The following is a 12,164-nucleotide window of genomic DNA, read 5'->3' as shown; positions in this document are numbered from 1 at the left end:
TTGGTGAGACGCACCCCCACCCCCACCCAGGGCCCAGCGGGCAGCTCGATGGGCCACCAGTGAGCCCAAACAGAGTTCTCCTAGCCGGGATCCAGAGTGTCTTCGCCGGCGGGAGCGATTTACCTCTCTCCTGGAAGTGGCTCCCGCGTTGGGCAGGAGTACGCGGCTGCTCCAGGGAGAACACCTGCCGTGCCACACCATCATCGAGGCAGACACACGCCCGTTTTTCATTGCCCCGTGGTTTAAACCTCCAGACCCGTCGTAGCCAGCTCCTGTGCCCCGACGGCGGTTCATGTACCGTGGGCGTCTTTTGCTGCTGCTCAGTTTTTACGAGCATGTTTTTATTGAAAACAATAAACCGATGTGGATGGTTAAAGGGTCCTGCCCCACGCCGCCCCCTACTGGCCGTGCTACTGCACACCGAATGCATTTATATGCTGTGGTTATCAAACTGTTTGCTGTATGTGTACATCTGTGGTAAGCTTATTTTGTGTGTGGTGATCAGTGAATGTAATTAACATGCAGGCTCCCTAACATACATGCTGAGATGGGCGTGTTTTTTTAAATGGCGGCAAATGATGACTGTGGTGTTGTACAATAACGCTTCTTGCATCGTGATTGCAGCACAATGCCACGTGCATCTTCTATTCATTTCACAAACTATTTAAGACTACGCATCCCACCCTATAAGCATGACTTAAACGTCTACCGGTTTCCATGACAGCATTCTAACGTGCCGTCGTGGAGAGACTTTCACCTTCACTGGCTGCATGAATTATTCAAAATTCAAATTTGGAAAATTCTCTGTTTGCTTTAGTCAGTGGAAAGTTTTTGTTGTTTGTTTTAAAATTCAAAAGCTTTGTTCTGAAATGGCACTCGTATATTGGCATGTAGTTCCTTTCTTGTTCTTTGAGGGTAGCATTATTGTTGGAGTTTTAAAATATCCTGCCGGATATTCGTTCCAGACAATTGAACCACCAAAATAAGATCGTGTTCTCAATCACCAACTGCGTCGGACGGGGGAGCCTCCCACAGATGCCTAGTCTACCGGCCCTCGTCGCAATTATTCCTCCTTCATTATGAAAACAGCCTGCAGCACGCCAGTTGTCCGAGCTGACCGGCGCCCCTGGTGCATAGAACGTGCATTAACATACCCAACCCCCAAGCTTATTACACGTGCACACAGCCCCACACTCACAAGATCATTGTAAAGGACGTTTTACCAGTGGAACGCATCTGTGAATGTGGGGAAACTACACTGTGTGTTTTCCGAGCTTTGAAAAACGGGTCTGATGCATGCAGTGGCCAAAGGTATCTGACCTGCCATGCTGACTACTCACATCAGACTTCTGGAACCACACACTGCATACTGACTGAAGACTTTTTCTTTTTCCCGTCTTCTGATTGGCTGGGAAGCAGTTTGACATTTCCCAAAACAACTTGACTGTTTTACAGCTGTACAGCCATGTAGCGATCTCCCAAATGTCATCTAGCCATCGGTCCAGTGTCTGAAGTTCAACCGACTTGGACTTGAAATTGTAAGGAACAGGACATCCATCAGTTTGAGGCCGTTTTTAGTTCCTCCGTTCATGTTAAAGGTGAACAGAACACGGAACACGCAACCGGTGCCATCTGCTCTGACCGAGACGACACTCTCTTTCCCCCCTTCCATACCCTTACTGTTTCCTGTCAGAGTTACCGGTGCGTCTGCCAGCCGGGCTGGGAGGGTGAGCTGTGTGGGCGCCAGACGGATGAGTGTTCTCCGAACCCCTGCAAAAACGGCGGTACCTGCAGCAACTTGCTCAACACCTACATGTAGGTCTGCCGCCGTCCAACGGGATGGGGAGGCAGGAGGGGATCTGGCAACCTTCTGAGGCCGTCTTGCTAGAGAAGCCCCAAGCTCCGAGATTAGCATTCACAAATGGCCAAGATAATGAATGGCAGATGGCAGGTAAAACAAATGAATCAATCAGTGACACTCAGCAGGGAGAGGGTTTTGGAACTGTGACACCACACACACACACACACACACACACACACACACACACACACACACACACACACACACACACAGAAGGGAAAGGTACTGGGGGATGGGAGGAGATTAGGAGTTGATTCTAGGGCTGTGAGCTCACTGCCACCAAGTGGAGTATACACTGCTCTAGTATATTCTTTCCTCCTCTCATTCTCTCTCCCTCTCACACACACTCGCATGCTTTTTGGTAAATATAATCCTAGCTCAGTGCGCTCACCTCCACCCTGTCCTACTTCCAGCTGTCTGGAGTTTAATACTCCACAGTCCAGTGGTGCAATTAACCTGTTAATCCCCTCGGCTGTTTAGAAATCCTCCTCATATGTGAGGGGCTTTTGACAGGGACTCAGCTCTGATTGAGCCAGACACTTAAACTGCTTACCCCCCCCCCCCACCCACCCCCCAAAAAAGGCAAAATGCAGCATTTCAAGTTTTCTGGACCTTCGGGTGAGAAATAGGATTACCTCAATCTGTTCCATTTCATTTCCCCTATTCGGTGTCGTCTGCACATTTTTACAGGCCACTGCAGACTAATGGTGTATTAGGAAATTCGTATTGATAATGACTGACCACAGTAGCAAAGACTACAGAACGGAAGCATTTTGATTAAAACTAGAGCCTCTTATAAATAAAGCGTGCAACAGTCTGTAAGCTCAGTGATGGCAAATGCTTAAAGAAGCTCTTGAGCTCTAAAAATATTCTTTTTACTGTTGAGAAGTTGGAGGCCATTTTGATGTTGTGAGAAGTGATGTTGCTGATCATGTGATCATCAATGGCCAATGACTCATGAGCTCAAAAATTGTTCCAAACATTTTCTCAATTGGTACTCACCCATCCACTTTAACTAGTTCAGGAATTAAACTAAACCAGCGCAGACACAATCTTGAAGTCTTATGCCTAACAACTTGTTGCAGATGCATTTAAAGTACCAGGCTTCTCCTCGGTGTTGGTGAGTGGTCACTCCCACTCACTGTGGTGTCCTCACCCTGATTTTCAGTCAGCAGTAATAACGTGAGATGTGATGAAATTATTTTAGCAATCATAATGCAATAATTCTAAACATTTTAATTTTAAACATTTAATTTTAAACATTTGTTTTATTAATTGTTGACAATTATCTTAATAATATCATTAATATCCTATTTATCTTGTGCTCCACTAATGCCAACACTGTCCTAGGTGCACGTGTCCCCCTGGCTGGACGGGGTCTGTCTGCAGCGAGGACGTGGACGACTGCGTCTCCTCCCCCTGCCCCAGCAGGACCCTCTGTGTTGAGTCGCCCGTCCCTGGGGAGTTCTCTTGCACCTACCCATCCTCCTCCGCCGACCCCTGCTGCCAGCTGCCCTATGACCCCTGTGACCCCGCCCATGGTCCCTGCCTGCAGCAAGTTGCTCGTAACCCACAGCCCGACAGCACAACCGCGTGCCTCTGCCCCACAGGTGAGGCGCTTCCTACCGCCAGGTGTCGTCCGCGTGCGTGGTCAAGGACGGCGACCTTGTACGTGGCGTCCCGCCCGTCCCCGCGCGACCTCGTACCGGCTGCTTCGGCCAGACCTGCTCAATTTTCCAAGTGTGCTTGGTTGTTTTCCATGCTGTAGAATCACTGTGAGAATATTAAACGGATGCATTACTGCTGACATCCACTGATTGCTGGGCAGGTAAGCATTTTTAAGTGTAGCCAACAGCAGTGACTTGCTATCAGGCTGCACACGCCCCGTCTTCGCTGTTCTCTGCTTGTAATCAAGTTTCCAAGAAATGCAGTTAATCTGGTATAAGGGAAAAACATTAAATATTTATAAATACAACATTTTCAGGGCCATTTGCAGGAGTTATAGGTGTGTTGCAGATCACAGCGGCCCTGGGGGGGGGTGGGGGGGGGGGGGAAGGAAGTTTGCCATGATGCTTTCTAATCTTACATGTTTGCTTCCTAATGCAGTGTAACACAGGCATCTGTTGTCTGCTCACGAGTTCTCGGCCTTGCCTTGTCTGTTTGCCTACAAAAGTGCGACGTCATCCTCAAACGTTTCAGACGCTGACGAGTGATGAGCACCTGGGGGGGCGGAGTTAGCCAGATCGGTATCGCGGAATGCTTTCAAATCGCAGCAGTCCTCGGCACAGTCCCCATAGATGCAGATTTCCGCTGTCATCTGTGCTTGTGCATGCTTGCTTCGGCTCATTGTGTAATTCCGAAGCCCTTGACAAGCTGGTTGACTCAGAATAGGAGTGATGTGCATTGTGATCAGGCGTCATCACGTGGAGGTGGAAGGTGTGTGATCCCCTGCACCTCGTTATCAGGACCCAGGCCCCTTTTGGCAACCTTCCAGAGGCAGGGAGCGTCCGAGCAGACCCGCAGCAAGACATTCAGGCTCAGGTTCAGGTTCAGGCACCTCTGCATTCTGGAACTGTGCTCCGGGCTTGACCTGCGGGGCTGGTGTCTGGGGGGGGGGGGGGGGGGGAGGGGGTATGGAGGCCACAGCTCTTCCTGCAGCACACTTCTATATTTACACTCCAGCCCAACCAGTGGCCGCACTAGCAAGGAAATGAAAGGAACGAGGATATAAATAGATCCCTTTAGCGAGCCTTTTCTGGTCGAAAGGATGGGGAAATTGGCTCCGAGTGAGCCGAGCATGGGTTCCCACAGCTGCCCTCAGCCCACAACAGCCCCCCAACCTCCCCCCTCCCCTACCTCACCACACTGGGTAGCATTTCAGGACTCCACTCCTCAAATCTGCAGTGCAAGACTGCCCTGTCAAACGTCAGTGTTCATTATTATGCAACGCGCAGTACCGGTGTCCTGACGTTGGCGAGCCGTGGTCGCTTTGTGTGCAAAAGAAAAGTCCCATACCTCAAAGGCTATGCCACACCTGATTAAATTACGGTATATTCGAGCTCTCGCCAAAGTGATAGATTCTTTTTCTTTTGAATATAATTGGTTTTTGGTCGTCAACGTAAACAGCCTCAGTCAAGCGCGTTGGGGCACATATATTTGTGCAAACCAGCAAAAATGCCATGGAAGTATAAAATGAGGAGAGTTGTTGTCCATGCATAAATGAAGACAATAAATACAAGAAATCTCTTCCCATGTCAGGAACACTCACAAAAGCATCAGCATTTGCCCTGTCCTTTATACCATTCTATGAGAACTTTTCAAATGCTGCCTCTCCTACCATCTTGGCAGCACACTCTAGGACTGAAGGCATCTCACACTCTGGGACTGAAGGCATCTCACACTCTGGGACTGAAGGCATCTCACACTCTGGGACTGAAGGCATCTCACACTCTGGGACTGAAGGCATCTCACACTCTGGGACTGAAGGCATCTCCTTTAGCCTCCACTTTCTCCCCTTTAGGTTTTGTTCAGTTTTAACAACAGGACTTGTGAATATTATTTGGTTGCAACCTAGTAACATAAAAAAAGTTACTAGTTTGCACTCAACTAATATTCTTGCCTCCTGTTGTTAAAACTGAATAAAACCTAAAATGAATAATTTAGGGCAGAACATAAAATCTCACAATCCAAGTCATCATATACAGTGGGGAAAATAAGTATTTAGTCAGTCACCAATTGTGCAAGTTCTCCCACTTAAAAAGATGAGAGAGGCCGGTAATTGACATCATAGGTAGACCTCAACTATGAGAGACAAAATGTGAAAAAATAAATTGGATACTTTGTTGTATATTGTTGTATATCCTCTGTTGGCAATGACAGAGGTCAAACGTTTTCTGTAAGTCTTCACAAGGTTGGCACACAGCACTGTTGTTGGTATGTTGGCCCATTCCTCCATGCAGATCTCCTCTAGAGCAGTGATGTTTTGGGGCTGTCGGAGGGCAACACGGACTTTTAACTCCCTCCAAAGGTTTTCGATGGGGTTGAGATCGGGAGACTGGCTAGGCCACTCCAGGACTTTGAAATGTTTCTTACGAAGCCACTCCTTTGTTGCCCTGGCAGTGTGCTTGGGATCATTGTCATGCTGAAAGACCCAGCCACGTTTCATCTTCATTGCCCTTGCTGATGGAAGGAGGTTTGCACCCAAAATCTCACAATACATGGCCCCATTCATTCTTTCATGTACACGGACCAGTCGTCCTGGTCCCTTTGCAGAGAAACAGCCCCAAAGCATGATGTTGCCACCCCCATGCTTCACAGTTGGTATGGTGTTCTTTGGATGCAACTCAGCGTTCACTGTACTCCAAACACGACGAGTTGTGTTTTTACCAAATAGTTCTACTTTGGTTTCATCTGACCATATGACATTCTCCCAATACTCTTCTGTAACATCCAAATGCTCTCTAGCAAACTTCAGACGTGCCTGGATATGGACTGGCTTAAGCAGGGGGACACGTCTGGCACTGCAAGATCTGAGTCCCTGGCGTCGTAGTGTGTTGCTGATTGTTGCCTTTGTAACGTTGGTCCCAGCTTTCTGCAGGTCATTCACTAGATCCCCCCTTGTGGTTCTGAGATTTTTCCTCACCGTTCTTGTGATCATTTTGACCCCACGGACTGAGATCTTGCGTGGAGCCCCAGATCGAGGGAGATTAGTAGTGGTCTTGTAGGTCTTCAATTTTCTGATAATTGCTCCCACAGTAGATTTCTTCACACCAAGCTGCTTGCCTATTGCAGATTCAGTCTTCCCAGCCTGGTGCAGGTCTACAATTCGGTTTCTGGTGTCCTCCGACAGCTCTTTCGTCTTCACCATAGTGGAGTTTGGAGTGTGACTGTTTGAGGTTGTGGGCAGGTGTCTTTTATACTGTTAACGACTTCAAACAGGTGCCATTAATACAAGTAATGAGTGGGGGAAAGAGGAGCCTCTTAAAAAAGAAGTTACAGGTCTGTGACAGCCAGAAATCTTGCTTGTTTGTAGGTGACCAAATACTTATTTTCCACCATTATTTGCAAATAAATTCTTTAAAAGTCAGACAAAATAATTTTCTCTATTTTTTTCACATTTTGTCTCTCATAGTTGAGGTCTACCTATGATGTCACTTACCGGCCTCTCTCATCTTTTTAAGTGGGAGAACTTGCACAATTGGTGACTGACTAAATACTTATTTTCCCCACTGTATCTAGGCCCAAAGTTCTTGAGTTTGTCACAGGACCATAAAACCTGTATTAGGTTAACCAATTCCGACCTGGATTCCTAGCAGACTGGCATGTCTCAAAATGTAAACAATCTCAAGGCAAAGCAGTAAAATAGTGGGACTATCTAAATTAAATGAATCTCATCTCATGACATTGTTTTAATGTTCTTAGAAATCTTCTCCCTCTCCTCGTCATCCAATGGCAGATTCAGATCCCTTTTCCACATATACAAACAAGGTCATATGTGCCCTTTTCAGTGGCTCATTAATACTTTTTATCTTGTACCAGAGGGCAGTGAGCCAGATGTATTGGATGCATAGTAGTACAACAACAACTCAGGCCAGACCTCCTCTATGAACTGGTCTTTGTATTTTACTTGGGCATAATCAGGAGCCTTTATCATCCCAAATATCTCAAACCATGTGAAATGCAGCAGAGAAAGGGATGTGGAAGAGAAAAGATGAGATGATTTAGCTTGAGAATGCAGTTCAATTTTAGAACATGAACCTTCCTGGCCATAGATACATTAAGTGGTACCTATCTGTTAGCGTCAGATTATATGTAATAATGGGTCAAAATGAAGCAGGTCCTACATCTGGCCTGGGGGAGGGGGTATGGGAGGAGGGGGCATGATGGTAGGCTTGTGTCAGTGAAGTGCACCTGGCCACAGGTCTGCAGAAGAGCAAAATGCTGTTAGAAGAAGTGCTTCTGACTTGAACCAGTCCTGCCTATAATCTGAAAAATTAGAAAAAGAACTAATGATCTTAATGATTCTAAAGCATTGATTTCCCAAGGTCGGAGAAAACCAGTAATGGATCATCTACACAAAGTACGTGTCACGCCACCTCCTGCCAGGACAGCTGGGAAATCGGTCTGCCTTCTCATGGCAGTCATGGGGGGCTCTCTGGCCAAACCAAGCAAATAGGAGAGGGAGGGTGAGCCTCGCCTTGACCACTTCATTAGTACAAAGTATTTAGGAAGGAGGCCATGCTTTGCACTGCAGTTTTTGGGAACCTATATAATAACAAAATCCACTTAATAATGGTGTTGCCCACCCCATGCTCTCATTCTCATTCAACCTTATCGAATGACTTTTGTCATCCACAGAAACAACATGATCAGACCTTGGCTAACCATCACAAACGAACGTCTTTTATACGGTGAAATGTTCTAAATTATCTGAGGAGTAACAACCGTGAATATATTCCACTTGGTCAGTATGGATTGGAGATGCAACAACCTTATTTAATCAGGTTGCTAGGACTCTGGAAATTATTTTAACATTCGATTAGAAATAATTGGCCAGTAACTCTTCCATCACAAGGGTCTTTATCCTGAGGGATAAGACTAATCAGTGTCTGCCTCAGAATTGACAACAGCACACTCCTTGCTAATGCCTCCATGTACACCTCCAACAGACATGGAGCTAATTCTGATGCCAAGCTCTTGAAAAATTCAGCATTGAAGCCATCAGGGCCTGACACTTTAACTGCAGGCAAGACATTAATTTCCTTAGTAAGTTCTTCTTTAGTCATGTCAATGTTAAGATTTCTTGCTTTTCTGTTGGTAACCCGAATGACTCTTTTATTTAAAAAGAAAAAGAAAAACTAAACGAAAAACAAGCAGATTTACTCATTGGGTCCAGAAGACCCTAAGCTATAAAGATCAGCGTAAAAATTCCTCATTGATGTCTACAACTGCAGTAAATGCATCTCTCATGGACCTAACAGTGGGAAAGGTGGGAACACACTTGCTCTCAAATAGCTTTGGCTAATAGTTTCTCTGCCTCGTCTCCTGACTCCAAAATAAGTTTGTCTTGCCCAAAATAAATTACATTCGACCTTCGGGTATAATATAGTGTTATGTTGGAGGACGAGCATCACTAATTAATCTTTTAGCTCTGTCCTTAACCATTCTATATTTACTGGGTCCTGTAAGAGTGATTAAGACTTTATCGACAAGAACGTCTTCTTTCACACTGAGGTAACAGATCTAAGCACAGCCAGGCACAATCAGAAACTTGAATATTTCATCAGCTGAATGGCTGTTTTATAGGGAATAAATAATTTGCATATTAAGAACAAATCTATCTTAGAATAAATCTTGTGTACTGCGAAACAAACAAACAGCCCCCTACCAGTCAGTTTCTGGATTGTGTGATTGTCCACTAATCCCAGATTACTATAGACCTTCCACAGTATTGTGTAGAGCATGGAAGTCACACTGTAGCACCACAATAGTCGTGAAAGATTTGTCCTCCAAGAAAACACTCATGGTTCCTAGTAGCTTGTAATGTCCTTCAATATACACAAAGAATCAGGTGCACAGATGTTGGCCAAAATAAGATGTTGTCCCTGTATTTCACACACACAATAATAACTGCACAAGTTATCCATCATTTGGTTAAGACATTTTAAATTGCAAATGTCTGCTCAACAATACAACCACCCTGTTACTTGAACTAGAAATCACACTAATACGGCCAATCCATTCCCCTACGTACCTTTCCTGGCTCTCCTAAAGAAATATGTGTTTCTTGTAGAAATGCTACATCATATTTGTTGCTCTCTAGACTGGTCAGAGCCTTATCAGAGATCTTTCGTTAGTGCTGGACTGATACGACCAATATCCCGTCCTGTGCTGTGAACTTGTAGCTCGGCAGCGAGCACCTCCATCTTTATCTTGACTAACTTCACATCCACATGAGCATCGACGTCTCTTTACATCTCCGTCAGCCTCGTGATTTTTCTTATATATATATATATATATATATATATATATATATATATATATATATATATATATATATATATATATATATATATATTATATATATATATATATATAATAATCAGGACCTGTACCATTTATCAACCAAGTGCACTGCTGATTTCCCTGGTTACACACATTTAAAAGGGTGAAGCCTGCAGAAGGGATGTGGAGTTCAGTGCTCTGCAGGTTTTTTTTGCACGCAGGGGCCAAATTTGGCCCTCTGCACGGCAGACTTAATCATGATTAACTGGCAGCTATGTTGGAGTTAGCACTGCTTCTTTAGCGCCATCTGACATCTACACTGTGTATGATGACGCTTCAGAACGTGGTCAAGTAACATCTGTCTCGCCACGGAGACGGAGCTGCCCCCGTCCCCTTATAGCCCTCTTTGGCAGTAGAACTACACAGCCCACCTCATAATAGAGAAAGATATAGAAATAACTCAACACTTAAAAAAAGAAAAGAAATACTACTATTTGCACTGTGAATGTCACATAAGATTGTAACTCGAGGCCCTCAAACAGCTTTGTGGAAACAAGCTATTTCTACAGACAAACTTGGCAGGATCGCTACCAACATAGTGGAAGGGTAAATATTTCTGAGCGCATCATGTGTGTGATTTGCAGTGTTGGGAACATTACTTTTAAAAAGTAATTAGTTATAGTTACTCACTACTTGTTCAAAAAAGTAACTGCGTTAGTAACTGAATTACTCTATAATAAAAGTAACTTGTTACCAGAGAAAGTAACTATTTGCATTACAGTAAAAAAAGTTAAATGCCAATGAATAAGGATTTTTTGAAAAAGCAGTTTTCACAGTCAGTTGAAATGAGTAGATCAGAAAGGTGTTTAACTTTTGATGTTTATTGGACATCCACAGACCAGTGCAGGATAAAATCCTTTAAAATCCCAAATTTTTGTAAAAAAGAAAGAAAAAAAAAGCATAAGTAAAAAGGTACACTATATAAAGTGTATTTACATCTATCAAATTAAATTTAATTCTCTCAACCTGAGACAACTGGTTTGTTCACAACAGAAGTAAACTTAACAATAAAACCTCTATTCTTAATTAAATAAATCAAATACCCAGTCTGGTAGACATTCGGGAAATTCAAGTATTTTCTTAAATAATGTTTATATTGCCACCTTGAAAATGCAAATTTTCTTTGGCTTGCTCCTGACTCGCCATTTCTGCCTCTTCTCCATTTGTGTCGTGTGTGACTGGTGTGCTTCGGCACGCGTGTAAAAGCACTGTCTCTGATTGGCTACCATAACGCTGCCTTAGCCAATCACTTACTGACTTATTAAGTTAAACAGGTGTTACACCAAGAACTGTGACCTATCGAGATCTGTTACTCTTCACTAGCCTGGGCAGGGGTCCGCTTGGATTACTGTTAGTATATCAATATATATTAACGCACCGCCTTTAATGACCAGTAACGTCAACGGCGTTGCAACGACAGGAAAAGTTATTAATTATATTATCCCGTTACTGACAAAATGATGACGTTACCTAATGTTATTCACAACACTGGTTATTTGTAATCTAAATGACAAGACCTAATCAAGAATTACATAATTTCTGTCACAGTGGTAACACCTACAGGTCAACCAGCTTTTAGACACTGACTGTTTCCTCTAGACTTTCAGTGGGTACTGAACTTTGAACCAGTTTGTGCCTGTTTTAGAGGGCGTTTAGAAACTGCTTAGCTTCTTTTGATTGTATTGCAATAGTTTTTAATGATATTTAATTACTGATGCATTGTTAACATAATATGCTTTCTGGACTATAAGCCATTTGTCTTTTAAAGCATCAAAATAATTCCTGTGGTTCTATGATTCTCCTTTCAAAATTTTGAGGGCACTGAGTGTTTCATGTGGAGAGAGCAGAGGCCTCTTCTGTTATTTGTAATCTTTGTAATTGACATTTCTTCCTCTTTTAATAAGAGGTTTAATTTCAATAGGGTTTTATTTCTGGATAATAGAATTCTTTTCTCTTTCAAGGACATGCCACATGTATTTAAAGGGGCTGGAATATTTCTGCTGCTGAGTGTCTAGATATGTATATTGCGTGCTATCATCAGCCAGACCGAACATCACCGTTTTGTGCCAGGAGATGCCTTATGCAAATATCCTTAGCTTGTCAACGTTTGTCTCGTTATGGTAATTAAGTCAAAGCCTGGGCACGTATTAACTGCCACTCGGCACAGCGCAGAGAGCTATTTACTACGAGCGGTGTGGTGTGCGTCTTCCAGAATGGTTCACCAGGGACCAATAAGGGG

General features: G+C 44.0%; 1 protein-coding gene across 1 annotated transcript in view; it reads left to right on the top strand.

The window, feature by feature from the left end:
• Positions 1-12,164, top strand: part of LOC143523282 (uncharacterized) — a 47,926-nt gene that overhangs the window by 8,161 nt on the left and 27,601 nt on the right. The window contains exons 6-7 of the mRNA XM_077018026.1: positions 1,694-1,815; positions 3,212-3,471. Of these exons, the coding sequence (XP_076874141.1) occupies positions 1,694-1,815; positions 3,212-3,471 (382 nt within the window). The remainder of the gene's footprint in view (positions 1-1,693; positions 1,816-3,211; positions 3,472-12,164) is intronic.

Source organism: Brachyhypopomus gauderio, chromosome 1 (assembly GCF_052324685.1).
Source record: "Brachyhypopomus gauderio isolate BG-103 chromosome 1, BGAUD_0.2, whole genome shotgun sequence".
NCBI classification, from domain to species: Eukaryota; Metazoa; Chordata; class Actinopteri; order Gymnotiformes; family Hypopomidae; genus Brachyhypopomus; species Brachyhypopomus gauderio.
The sequence above is the reverse complement of the archived record's forward strand: the minus strand, read 5'-3'. Positions and strand labels throughout refer to the sequence as shown.